The sequence below is a fragment of the Ranitomeya variabilis genome, chromosome 1, assembly GCF_051348905.1.
Source record: "Ranitomeya variabilis isolate aRanVar5 chromosome 1, aRanVar5.hap1, whole genome shotgun sequence".
Taxonomy (NCBI): Eukaryota; Metazoa; Chordata; class Amphibia; order Anura; family Dendrobatidae; genus Ranitomeya; species Ranitomeya variabilis.
In genome coordinates this window covers 1,118,677,210-1,118,691,939 of record NC_135232.1, presented here as the reverse complement: position 1 = coordinate 1,118,691,939, position 14,730 = coordinate 1,118,677,210, and the positions used below count along the sequence as shown (strand labels likewise).

Sequence of the window (14,730 nt, the reverse complement as noted above, 5' to 3'; positions counted from 1 at the left end):
ACACTCTTCCAATCCCAGCTGCCAACACTCTTCAGACCCCAGGATCCGACAGTCTTCCGATCCCAGCTCAAACTACTCTTCATGCCCCAACACCTGACCCTCTTCCGTTCCCCGTACCCAACACTTTTCAGACCTTAGCACCCGACGCTCTTCAGACCCTAGACCAAAAAATTCTTCATGCCCCAGCACCCAAAACTCTTCAGATTTCAGCACCAAGACCTCAGTAACCATCATTTACCCCTCATGCCCCTGTCCCATGGCAGGACATGCTCACAGACACTTTAGCAGTCATATAATATAGGCATGGCAGGTGATGGCAGTCTACAGCACAGACTGTCTGATCACTAATCTTTGGGAGGTTTTTAGAAATGCATCAGCTCAAAAGATAACTTCTAGACAGAATGACAACCTTTTACTTTATGGCCCTTTTTACAGTGTGTACATGTTGTTCTACTGGAAAATTCGTACAAGGTGAGTGATCCCCCCGGTATCTGTGCCCAGGACGTGGCTTCTCTGGACCGGTGATAATAAATTGACAATATTCTGATAACCTGGGTGTTTGTGTGCCTGATAATTACACTATTGACCCCCGTCCTCCACCAGACTGTAATACTAAGGGCAGAGTTCACACTGGTGTCTGTCTGCTGTATGTTTATTTTCTTTTTATATTTTTGTTATTTATGCAAATTAATCATAAAACTAATACATTAAATTATCTTACACAAAATCCATAACATTTGTGGATCTGCTTTTGTATTTTTTGCACAGGCATTTATTCCATCAAGTTGTGGTGGCCATTTGATGCCCTCAAATGCTCACCTTATGCTTCTCCGATACCTTCTGCACAGTATATCTAGTGCACAGCATTATGTGCTCCACTTATTAGACAGTATATTGATTTATTAATTCCCTAGTGCATATATAACGTCAATATACTCCACTGTACTGTACAGAAATTGCCATCACTCACATCACTCCCAAGCCTTTATTTCACCCAGGGCAAAGGTTCAGTTTGCTGCTATGGTTCTGCATCTAAGGAAAAGTGGCTTGATCGCGCCTCCGTTGACATTCAGCACCCAGGGAACAAGTTCCTGGCTACACGCCTTCAGTCCATGTTCCCATCTAAGAGCATACAGTAGGGCCAAATTCTTAGAAAGCCAATTAAAGAAATATTTCCAGGCATATAGATTATGAAAGCATTGTAAAAACTTTCAGAAATAGAGAAACTTAATAATTTACTTGCTTTTAAAATTATGCTCTGTTCCTGAGCTGTCACATGTGGGGATGTGGCCTCCAGCTCCTGACTTCCTCAGCCAGCAGCTCTGCTGTGTGCTCTGGATGATGTTGTCATTGGGGGGCATGGTTCAGCCAGCAGCTCTGCTGTGTGCTCTGGATGATGATATCATTGGGGGGCATGGTTCAGCCAGCAGCTCTGCTGTGTGCTCTGGATGAGGATGTCATTGGGGGCGTGGTTCAGCCAGCAGCTCTGCTGTGTGCTCTGGATGATGATGTCATTGGGGGCATGGTTCAGCCAGCAGCTCTGCTGTGTGCTCTGGATGAGGATGTCATTAGGGGCGTGGTTCAGCCAGCAGCTCTGTGGTGTGCTCTGGATGATGATGTCATTGGCGATGTGGTTCAGCCAGCAGCTCTGCAGTGCGCTCTGGATGATTATGTCATTGGGGGCGTGGTTCAGCCAGCAGCTCTGTGGTGTGATGTCATGGAAGGCATGATCCTGAAGTGTAGAGTGACTGGGGATGTGTACAGGGAGAGAGGACGAACACTGCAGGCTTCACACTGACAAAGAAATCTTATCAGCATGTGACTTTAGTCCGAGGGAATGGAGCTGAGTGTTCCAGAGTGCTATATTATATAATACATGTCTACATTATATGACTCATTACTCCCTATTACAGTACGCCAAGCCTGTGTGGTGCCAGTGTTAGCAGCAGTAACATTACTCAGTGCAGGATAGAAGTGGTAGGAATGTTAGGAAGGAAAAACTGTTTGGGCAGCGATTCATCCATCTTGAGACTCGATAGGAGTCTCAGGATGGTGCTCTGGAAGTGAAGTGAGGGTGGGAGTGTGAGAGCTGTGGAAATATACAACACTGTTTTGGAAAATGTGGTCTAAAGGCACAAAGAAAGAGCTGAAGGATGTGAACATTAACAGTTTTTTCTGGGTTCTTTTTGTGCTGGAAAAACACCTATAGCCTATCATTATATTTTTGGATTATGGGGGTAAAGCAAGAGAAGCTGCAGGAAACAGGAGACTATATAGAATCCATACCCCTGGTTTCCTTGGTGGGATTCGAACCCACAACCCCTGCAATGTATCAGTCCTATTAGCACTAACTGTTTTTCACAGACTGTGATGGACTGGACTTAGTGTCACCAAATCTATGACATCAAACTTATTGTTGCCTTGAGATGGAATTAAAAATCAATTTCTAAAGCATAAAAATGGCATAAGGACAAACATTAGTGTGAACACGGCCTATCTAATAGAGAAGTTCTGTGCCCCCTCTTGCATGTGGGTTTGCTGTGTGGTGTGGATGACATTGCTGTGACTTTAACCCATAGCACATTGGGATTTAGCTAACCCTGTAGTACGTGGGAATATATAAAGCTATGTAATGTATGTTATTTCATGACCGCAGCATCTTACTTTCCTTACCGCAGTCTCTGTTACTGTTAAGAAATAAAAAAAACTATATCAATAGTAATGCGGGAAATAGACAGGACGGAGGGTGTGCAGCTGCAGTATCTCTCCCTCCGTGTGTACGTAGAGCTTAGCGGGATTCAGGTATTCTGTTTTTAGTCATGTGATGCCATAGACCTAATGGAAAAGAGAAGAATTAGGGTAGAAAGACAAAATGAGCAATTGTAAGTACACAGTGCTATTTAATATGATGAGTTATTCTACTCCTATTTCCAAATTAGATTTTCTAATAAGAAAAAAAAACAAAACCTCACTTGTAATTATCCATCATAAATTGTAATGAATATCTGCAACGTTTTCTATAAAAAATCTGCCAGCTCATCAAACTTACAGCAAATCTCATTAAAAGGATGGAGTCCATTGTCAGCCAATACCATAAAGTAGTCACTGGGCAGAGGTCCAGCTCATGATGTCCTGATGAAAGTCATCTCATATGGATGATCAACACGGCCATTACCTAGAGTTCAGATATCCTGTGAAAGTGCTAATTTCTTAAAGGAATTCTCCAAGTCATAGCCAACTTGGCCTACAAAATATTGATAATGGGCCATAATTCATCCAATAGAGGGATAGAAATCAGTAATGGGGTGAAGAATAGGTGGAGACACAATTGATAGGACTCTCATGATTTCCATCGAGGACAACAAGCACGATACTAATATTCATCTGTGGCTTCCATTTTTTTTTTTTTTTTACCAAAGAGGCGATATTCTGTAGGGGGATTGGGGCTCTTAGTCTTCATTGATTTATATATGATTCTCCCATCAGAACAACGACTACATACCGAATTTGCACACAATTGCTCCTTTCCAGTAGCGACATCTCCACCGACAATATTTCTAGGGCTTTAATTTTTTATGGCACCTTGCGATTTTTGTGGAAGCACACATTCCCTTTAAACTGTTCAGCATAAAAGTCACACAATGCAACTGCGACATAACACACAAAAAAGTTGTGTGTGACTCGATACAATCTTCACAATAAATGAATGGGACCGAGCCTGGACGGGCTACTTGATGGGTTTGGAGGTATGGTCTTGTTGCTCATGTCACTGTCAAGGACTGGTCTTAAAAGGGGGTATCCAGGACTAGATCATCTTTTTATTATGGGCCTAAGAACTAACAGACAGGTAGTTGCTACATGCCTGCCTGTTGTGTCTGGTGCCGATCTCTTCCAGCACGACTAATCACAGACCGCTCCTGCCGACGATTCAGCAGCTTCATCAATAGAGCAGTGGCTTCTCTTCTGCTCTGCTCTCTTGATGGGTCATGACTGCCGATGTCATGCTGATTGACAGCCACCTCTCCGTCAGTCAGCATGACATCAGCAGTCATACCCTGTCGACAGAGCAGCCCGGAACAAGAAGAAGAGCTGCTCTGTTGACGTGGAGCAGCTGAATCGCCGGCAGGAGCAGTCAGTGAGATGGCGCCTAGTAGAACAGGTAGGAAGTTACCAACTACCTGCATGTTCCTTTTAAGATCCATAGTAAAAAAAAAATAAACTAGTTCTGGATAAATCCTTTAATAATTTAGTATCAGTCCACGTCAGTAGTCTCTGCTCTCGGGAGCTGGAATATTTCCTAAAGCTTTTTATTTTCTGAGTGCCAGTAAATAGGGCATTACTAATGCCGGGTAATTCATGTTTCATGGACATGAATGTAATAGAGATCCTTATCCTTCTTCCGGGACAATCTCCTGTCTGCACAAATGAAGAAGAAACACAGATCGGTGGTTTATGGAGGTAAGGACAGGATGTGATGTCAGCCGTCTGGCTGAATTTACCATCCTTGTTTCATAAAGTGATTGGAGGGTTTTCTTACAATTTTCTTACATCCGGATGTAGTAGGGGGTGCCCAGATCATCGTAAAGACTGTTCCCTAGAACGGAGAGACACTTTATAATGTGTGCACTGTGTGCGTAATCTGTCCGGCATATCTGCCCGTGACCACAAGTGTTGGTGACGGTACCTAGCTCCATGGATTCTGCTCCAGGTGAGGACACCCTACCGTCCCAATATGTATGAAGAGTGGGGTGGGGTGGGAACCTAGCACTGCGACAAGTTGTCCATTAAGTGGACTTTTCATGGTTAATGTTTCTTATTTTGTCCACCCCATACCAGTTTTTAATAGCAAAGTTGAGATGTTGAGTGAATTTATCAGTAACAAGGTAATATGAAAAATTGTCAAAAATGGCGGCAAATTTATTAAAACGGCCCAGCTCTCCTGGTGCACGTTCACACCAATGTGGTACACAAATATTTGCTACTTTTTCTAAACACTTTTCAAACCTTTCAAAGCAGAAGTCTCATTTCCCTAGTTAGTGTTCTCCTCGATGCAGAGTGTTAAGAGGGTCCTTGTCTGTAATTCTTGGGGATCTCAGAAGTAGCGCTCCGACCTTTCAGACAATCCGATGGTCTTCATCGACAGATGGTTTACAGTCCCGACACCTTAGTCTCACAATGTCTTTTTCAGAAAGATTATGTTTGGAATCTGCCTGAAAAAGCGCCACAAAAGCTCCACCAAAAATGAACATAGTGCACAGCAGTGCAAAAAAGACATTGCTGTGCACACTTTCGGTCTTTTGCGACTTCTTTTAACCGTTTAACCGGAAACGGATAAAAGAAGGAACACGTTTGTTCTTCCACTATGATGGAAAGCACAGAGAAAAGATGGAAGCCATGAGGCCAATGCAAAAAACGACACCAAACACCAGAGAAGCCTCTTCGGGAAATAGACCGTCGGTTTCCTGAATCGGCTTTGCCTAGGAAAACTCTTCGGATCGCCGCCGGAAGAAGACGTCGTGTTCTATGGATGTTATTTATCAAGGTGTTTGCACCAGTCAAAAAGTGATCTAAACATTGTCTGAAAACGTCCTGCAAATCGATGGGATAGGGTTTGGTTTACCGAAAACAGCAACAACAAAAAAGTCTTCCTACAAGAAGTCCTGGTGCAGCCACAGCTACGGGGGTCATGAAAGTCGCAGCAGTGCCTCGTTTTTGGACCACCAGCAATCCTATAGATAGGTGATGACTATAAAACTAGTGATCCAGGGTTTTCCATAGATCTGCATTTATAAGTTCTCTTAGAGTGTGAACATTGTCCATAAAACATGATTTGCCTTTTTTGATGTGACTTTATGGAGGCGACGGACTTAATATTTTCCTTTTTTTCCCCTATGTGCCAATGATTTGGGGCTGTTATGTAAGTGTCACAGATCTGCATGATAGTGTAAAATCCTTTACTCATCTTGTTGTGTATTAAAGGGAATCTACCATCACCAGAACATGCTTAGAGGATATGTTCACCTTCGGATGCCATTTTGCAGTTTAAACAGTTAAGTAAGGGTGCATTTATACAGTCCGACCCATGGTCGGTTCATGTCCCCCGATCGGCTATGTGTTTAATAGCCTGTTTACACCAGTCAAGAACACATTGATACGATCGTTCTGTGCACATACAATAGCCTTGTTCTTGGCAGCACATCACCTGTTTACACAGGACAATGCGCTGCTGAAAACAATGATTTTCATGTAAGCTTCAAAATCATTTCACCCGACGAACAAGTGTTTTGCTCATTTAACGACTGACCGGCAGAATGTTTAGAGAGGTCGATAATCAGGAACGAGCACCTAAAAAAACCACCCTTAATTTGTAAGCGGCAGTCTTAACGAAGCGCACGCTGGAGTATGATGCGCCAAATTTATTAATAGGCGTATGCTACTTAATGAAATTTCACCATTTTCATCAAGAAGTTAAAAAACGCCAGCACCTTTGGTGATTTTCCCGGCTCATCCCGAGTTCTGCACATTTTGGCTCCAAACAATCGTGAGAACCAAAAAAGTCGTGCAACTTTTGCCCCTCTCCGCGTTGCACAGAAATTTTGCGACTATTCAAAGTTTTGTACGACAATATTCTGGCATAAAAGCTTTGATGAATTTCTCCCCATGGTATTTCATGTCTTATACTGAACAGGAGCTGCAGCCTGTATTATTCTCCAGAGCTGCGCTCACTGTTCTGTTGATTAAGTCCAGTTGCTTCCTGCTGTAACTCACAAATACAGTATCCAGGCAGGGAACCCCACTGTGTGACATCCAGAAAAAAATTATTAATTATTTAATTGTATAAATTGCAAATTGGTGGATATATAAATTAATGTATTTAGTTAAATGGTTTTTTTTTTCATTTTATTATCATCACTATCGATATTTAAAAAAAGAAATAAAAAATCTTGCAATTTTCACATTGGACTCGTTTAGCCAAATCGACTCCTACTTCCTGTTCTCTGTATGGAGATTACTAGCAGTAGATAAACTCAGACCCTTTTTGTATTGAAGTATAAACTGAGCATGCTCTGATCAGGGCAAAAGTCACTGCAGGAGGGGAAGGAGGTGATCTGTAACAACACTCTTTGTGAATGGTGGATCCTGTGTTATCTACTGTATATAGAGGTGTTATCAGTCATTATACAGAAGGGGGAGGTGACCTGTGACATCACCTATTGTGAATGGTGGATCCTGTGTTTTACTGTATATAGAGGTGTTATCAGTCATTCTACAGGAGGAGGTGAGCTGTGACATCACCTATTGTGAATGGTGGATCCTGTGTAATCTACTGTATATAGAGGTGTTAGTCATTGTACAGGAGGAGGAGGAGATGAGCTGTGACATCACCTATTGTGAATGGTGGATCCTGTGTTATCTACTGTATATAGAGGTGTTATCAGTCATTGTACAGGAGGAGGAGGTGAGCTGTGACATCACCTATTGTGAATGGTGGATCTTGGGTTATCTACTGTATATAGAGGTGTTATCAGTCATTGTACAGGAGGAGGAGGTGAGCTGTGACATCACCTATTGTGAATGGTGGATCTTGGGTTATCTACTGTATATAGAGGTGTTATCAGTCATTGTACAGGAGGAGGAGGAGGTGAGCTGTGACATCACCTATTGTGAATGGTGGATCTTGGGTTATCTACTGTATATAGAGGAGTTATCAGTCATTGTACAGGAGGAGGAGGATGTGATCTGTAACAACACACTTTGTGAATGGTGGATCCTGTTTTATCTACTGTATATAGAGGTGTTATCAGTCATTGTACAGGAGGAGGAGGTGAGCTGTGACATCGCCTATTGTGAATGGTGGATCCTGTGTTATGTACTGTATATAGAGGTGTTATCAGTCATTGTACAGGAGGAGGAGGTGAGCTGTGACATCACCTATTGTGAATGGTGGATCCTGTGTTATGTACTGTATATAGAGGTGTTATCAGTCATTGTACAGGAGGAGGAGGTGAGCTGTGACATCACCTATTGTGAATGGTGGATCCTGTGTTATCTACTGTATATAGAGGTGTTATCAGTCATTGTACAGGAGGAGGAGGTGAGCTGTGACATCACCTATTGTGAATGGTGGATCCTGTGTTATCTACTGTATATAGAGGTGTTATCAGTCATTGTACAGGAGGAGGAGGTGAGCTGTGACATCACCTATTGTGAATGGTGGATCCTGTGTTATCTACTGTATATAGAGGTGTTATCAGTCATTGTACAGGAGGAGGAGGTGAGCTGTGACATCACCTATTGTGAATGGTGGATCCTGTGTTATCTACTGTATATAGAGGTGTTATCAGTCATTGTACAGGAGGAGGAGGTGAGCTGTGACATCACCTATTGTGAATGGTGGATCCTGTGTTATCTACTGTATATAGAGGTGTTATCAGTCATTGTACAGGAGGAGGAGGTGAGCTGTGACATCACCTATTGTGAATGGTGGATCCTGTGTTATGTACTGTATATAGAGGTGTTATCAGTCATTGTACAGGAGGAGGAGGTGAGCTGTGACATCACCTATTGTGAATGGTGGATCCTGTGTTATCTACTGTATATAGAGGTGTTATCAGTCATTGTACAGGAGGAGGAGGTGAGCTGTGACATCACCTATTGTGAATGGTGGATCCTGTGTTATCTACTGTATATAGAGGTGTTATCAGTCATTGTACAGGAGGAGGAGGTGAGCTGTGACATCACCTATTGTGAATGGTGGATCCTGTGTTATGTACTGTATATAGAGGTGTTATCAGTCATTGTACAGGAGGAGGAGGTGAGCTGTGACATCACCTATTGTGAATGGTGGATCCTGTGTTATCTACTGTATATAGAGGTGTTATCAGTCATTGTACAGGAGGAGGAGGTGAGCTGTGACATCCACTATTGTGAATGGTGGTTCCTGTGTTATCTACTGTATATAGAGGTGTTATCAGTCATTGTACAGGAGGAGGAGGTGAGCTGTGACATCATCTATTGTGAATGGTGGATCCTGTGTTATCTACTGTATATAGAGGTGTTATCAGTCATTGTACAGGAAAAGGAGGTGAGCTGTGACATCACCTATTGTGAATGGTGGATCCTGTGTTATCTACTGTATATAGAGGTGTTATCAGTCATTGGAAAGGAGGAGGAGGTGAGCTGTGACATCCCCTATTGTGAATGATGGATCCTGTGGTGGACACAGACAGAAGAGGGCCCTGTGCAAGAACAATATATGGGCCCTTTGCAGTCTAATAGCTCACTATAATGCACAATTGCACTTGCTTTAGATGTGGAAGTTGTCCCCCTTTACCTCCCTGCACCAATGGTACATTCTCCATGGTTGTATCCTGTATTATCTACTGTATATAGAGGAGTTACCTCATTGTAATTCTGTCTGTGGTGATAATAAAACTGCGGAAAAGTGTTCAGTGCAGAACAGGAAGTATTGAGTCTAATATAATGGCTTATATAAATGGTTGAAAATGTACATATTTATATTATTTTATATAGGTAGCGATATGAAAAATAAAAAAAATGGCAAATATAAAAATATATACAGTATTTAACATAAAAAGTAATGTTGTGATGATACATTCCCTTTAATGAGTGACCTGTGTGATTTCCACTAACAGCTAGTTCTGTCCCTGGCATAGATCAGATCAGTTATAGCGGCTGTATAATAAGCGTCTTCATCCTATTGATGCACTGATGTTTCAGTCCAGCTCTGATGCTTTGCGGTTCCTCTGCCATTGAGCTAAGTGACTGCTGAATCCAGTGACTGGCTGTTTTTTTTTATGGCTGAACAAGCCCTATAATCCTGGTTAAAATATTAAATATGCAATGTCAAGGAGTTTTCAACACAGACGGAGCAGGACAAAGAACCCCAAGCACCAGTCCACAATAAAGCGATTTTTGTCATCAGTCATCCAATATAATGGAGCACCAACACCATCCTACTTGTGGATTACACCTTATATCTATCTGAAGTAGATGATCAATCCGTCTCCATTTTGTGGCTGTGTGTTGTCACATAGGACTCTGCATTTAAAGGCTATGAGCACCTTTGACATGCAAATAATGATTTTTACATATGTTACTTTTACGTTTAATTAATAAAATTCCACTAAGTTTCAATGTTAATTTTCCGACCCCCTGGTATGCAGTTTGCATTCTGATTAAAAGTTTAGATTTTTCTTTTGAATGTCCCTTCCTGTAATACAGGCTGTCTTTATCTTTACTGCCTATCATTTATCAGCACAGCTTCTATCCTGCAATTATTTTCTCTTTCCTGTACTCTATTTTCTCTGCCATCCCCAAGACGGTACATGTTTTCTTCCTTCTTCATAGTGAGGAAATCTATGTACAATTTCTTTCTTCTCCCTTCTGCTATCTCTAACACTGAGAGAAGGGAGAGGAAAGCAGAGAGCCATCAGGTGCAGGAGCACAGAGCTAAAGTATACTAACTAATGTACAGACACTCTGCCGAAGAGAAATAGAACATTTTTAATAAAAACTATTTGAAAGTTGCCTAACTTACCAAATTAGGAAGCAAATAAACAGTAAAAAAAATCTTTGTGGAGGTGTACTTATCTCTTAATGAATGTCGAATATTTTTGACTGAGTAGGAAAAATGATACAACCAGCTATTCTCCATTTTGTTAATGTTTTTGTAATATTATTTTTTAGTTTTGACAAAAGCTTTTACTGCCCCATGTTTTACCCATTATTTCTACAGTACCTGCTCCTTCTTGTTCTTGCAAACTAATTTTCCTTCTTCGAGAATCTGGTTGACCTGATGTAGCGTTGACTAACATTAGATCCCCGATAATCTGCTTGTTGTGTAGTGCATTAATGTTTGACAATATACTATGTATTTATTTAATGCATAGCTTGATGTGGACGTAGTTGTTGAGTTGGATCAGTGTGAGACGGCCAGTAACTCATCTTATGAGACACAGGAAACTATTTCGGACGAAGATGATGATGGTGGAATAGTCATACTGGAGAAGCCCGTTTTGCACAAACCACCTCGGAAGAAGGACCGACCTGTTGAGGTATGGGACATGGATTAGGTTCTTGGGTTCCTCTATCACCTATAGTTATGTCATTTCAACCATAGACATCTAGAAGGTGGTGATGACCCATGTGTCAACAGTCAGACATGTAGAGAACCCATCTTCTAAACCCCACGCCAATTCAACTCTGATTAGGCTCCATAACTCACATTGATTTCAGTGGAAATGTGCCCACTCCATAATAAACTAGTTATAGAACCAATTTATTCTAGGGACCAGTGTCGCTGGGTGTGGAGGTTGGTCATGAGCAAAAGTAACAATACAATAAAAGCTCCTCTCTTCACAAATTGCTGCTGGTTTAGTGAAAGGAAGGTGCTCTCCACCACGACGTTACCTACTTGACCAAGTATAGTCTGAAGGCAGTTTTGCCAGTGGTGTACATAGAGGACGCCAAAGATACAAGTTAGGTTTTTTTCAGGTACTACTTGGCACCACAAGACCCCATACTCAAGAACAAAAATTCTTGGTGCCACCATCCTATTTTTCATTACTTGAGAACATTTTTATTAGTGGAGACCATAGTGCAGGTTCTCACCATCCATTACTATGGGAATGAGACCTTTGGGAGCCTCACAGTAGCCACAAGGTTGGTCACTACAGTATGAAAGCCCTTTATTTTCATTTGAAAGGTAAAGGTGCTGGATGATGCAATAAGCAGTGATTTTGTTGGCTGAGATCTTCTGACCAAGTCTATGGCTTATTGAGACGTAAGGCTGGTGGTCGTGCAACATAGGATCTCAATTTCCCACTGCTGAAATTGCAAGTAATGATTGTGAATGCAGTCACAGTCAGATGGTCTAGCTTTCTGCTTTTTGGTTCTCAACGTGAACCTCATTCACCATCACAACTTGCCATATGGTCGCGTGAGTTTTAGATATTATGCCATACAGCAACAGGTCACCATGTAGCCCTAGCCTAAAGTGCCAAAAGTTAGGTGATCCTTCCTGATCTATCAGCAGTGAGGGCTATGTTGTGTTACATAAAGAATGTACTTCCTTCCATCTGGGTTGGTTCTTGAGAAGGTTCACTTGGGTCATTGCACCTTTTAGTGTAGCAGTATTAGGGCATCCTGTTGTAAAAAGACCTCTGTCCAGGACAAGGTTGGGTTTCCCTGTAAAATATCAATTAGGCATGGTGCTTAACTTTACGCCGCCCACCTATTTTTCTTTTTTGCCACATTTTCTTGGGATGCCATATTATGCTCAATTCAACCGGTCAGTTGTACATGTGCTTGACTTGGATGGGCAGTGGACATATAAAGGCGATTTCACATCTCAAAAAAGTTGGTTTTGGTTGGAATTTTTAGAAATCGTTGACCTTGTCATTACAACCCTCACTGGAGACCCCAAGCTGCAGTTGGTTCGGGGCTTCCTGGGAGATTTTTCCCAGCAGTAACGGCTAAGTGACTCTTTTCTGTTTTTTGTTAGTCCTTCAGTGAAGAGAAGGACAATCCTAACGTTCGTTATTTTATTTGCTTTTTGTTAATTTAATCAGGGCATAAAGAGTGGAGACCACCGATGCCGTGAGCTCCAGACTAATCAGAAGGACTAGGTGATGTACAGTGACGGGGTCGTGCATGGTGCCTGCAGGGGTTATGTCCTACTTTACCGTAATGGCATTATGCATGGAGCTAAAGAGATATTCACATGATCCATGGGTCAACTAGTGGATATTCAATTCCAAAACTTTAAAGGGAGTTTGGCAACTCATTTTCTGTAGTGGTGACCACCAACCAATTTCCATAATACCTTGAACCCAACCCTGTAGCACTTGGGGTCATGGGTTTACATCCAAATATCCATATCAATCTGCATGGGTGACTTTAAAATGATGGATTATATTACCGGAATAGTAACCCAGAGGTGTTTCCCCCCTTTTGACTCTTGCCAGGTCTCATGATTTACCAAAGCACTTCTGGAGCAAAATTCGTAAAAAAATAGAGATTCTGTTGCAAGTCCTTTTTTTGGTCTTCTAGGTATCGGTCCATGATGGCCCAGCCTTACAGTGAGCAAAAGCTAATATATATATATATATATATATATATATATATATATATATATATACACACACACACACCATGACAGTAAAAACTGTTAAAGTGCGAAACATGTAGGTTTGACCCATCTTAGGGTTTGGAGACTTTAACTGTAGAGTCAAGGGGAGGGGATTCAGGTTTAGCCCAGAGGATAGTGACCCAAATGGGATAATGGCTAGTTTAAGGCCTTGTGGTCTCGCTCTCTGTTATGCATGCAGTCCACTTAGACAGTGGGGGCCGTGTTGAGTAACGCTGTGAAGGACCTAGGAGCCAGCTGGCAGCCCATGCCCCCTTCGGCCCAGCGCACACATGATTGAACATCAACCGGTAATTGACAAGATCTATCTGCTTATATATTTTGTCCTATCATTATCTGTATTTGCCTCTGACCATTGTATATGTATAACCATTGTGTATATAGTGTATTGTCTAGTGTGCCCTTAACCCCTTAACGACCACCGATACGCCTTTTAACGGTGGTAATTAAGGGTACTTAAACCACAGCGGAAAAAGTGTATAGTGCCCTCCAGAGTCGGATTTTCTCCGGGGTCTCGGCTACCGGTGGTAGCTGAGACCCCAGAGAACATGATTCAGGTCGGTTTTTACCGACCCCGGTGTTGCGATCGCTGTTATTAACGTTATAGCAGCGACCGCAAAAAAAAAGTTTGATTTGCCATTTAATTTCTCTCTCCTCTGATGTGATCGCATATCAGAGGAGAGAGAAATAGGGTCCCCCTATCCCCCCTGGTACCTCCCGGTGTCTTTGGACCCTCCTGCATCCCCCACGGCCGCCAGCATCTTTTTCCGGGAAGAAAATGACTGGCGCATGCGCAGTGCGCCCGCTGAGATCTGCGGGCCGACACCCGGCAACAATAGGAAATTTCTCCTATTGGTTGATTTTGATCACTGTGATCAAAATAAAAAAAAAATAGTAAATAAACCCCCTCTTTATCATCCCCTTAGTTAGGGCAAAATAATGAAATAAAAAAATATATGTATTTCCATATTTCCATTAGGGTTAGAGTTGGGCTAAAGTTAGGGGCTAGGGTTAGGGTTGGGATTAGGGTTAGGGGTGTGTTAGGTTTAGGTTTGTTGTTAGGGTTATGGTTAGGGTTGGGATTAGGGGTGTGTTGGGGTTAGGATTGGTGTTAAGGGTGTGTTGGGTTTATAGTTAGGGTTGGGATTAGGGTTAGGGGTGTATTGGGGTTAGGTTTTGAGTTAGAATTGGGGGGTTTCCACTGTTAAGGTACATCAGGGGGTCTCCAAACACGACATGGCGCCACCATTGATTACAGCCAATTTTGCGTTCAAAAAGTCAAACGGTGCTCCCTCCCTTCTGAGCCCCGCCATGTGCCCAAACAGTGGCTTTTCCCCACATATGGGGTATCAGCGAACTCAGGAGAAATTGCACAACAAATTTTTTAGTCCATTCTCTCCTGATACCCTTGTGAAAATGAAAAAAAATGGTTCTAAAATAATTTTTTTGTGAAAAAAGTAAAATGTTCATTTTTTCCTTCCACATTTCTTTAGTTCTTGTAAAGCACCTGAAGGGTTAATAAACTTCTTGAATGTGTTTTTGCTCACCTTGAGGGGTGC

At 42.1% G+C, this 14,730-nt stretch overlaps 1 protein-coding gene across 5 annotated transcripts in view; it reads left to right on the top strand.

The window, feature by feature from the left end:
- REEP1 (receptor accessory protein 1) overlaps positions 1-14,730 on the top strand; it is a 102,706-nt gene that overhangs the window by 63,555 nt on the left and 24,421 nt on the right. The window contains exons 7-9 of one of the 5 annotated variants that reach the window (XM_077280236.1): positions 436-471; positions 10,930-11,078; positions 12,594-12,650. The exons of 2 other annotated variants lie outside the window; for them this stretch is intronic. In XM_077280236.1, coding sequence (XP_077136351.1) covers positions 436-471; positions 10,930-11,078; positions 12,594-12,650 — 242 coding nt within the window. The remainder of the gene's footprint in view (positions 1-435; positions 472-10,929; positions 11,079-12,593; positions 12,651-14,730) is intronic. 2 more of the 5 variants (XM_077280235.1, XM_077280238.1) reach the window with 2 other exon arrangements.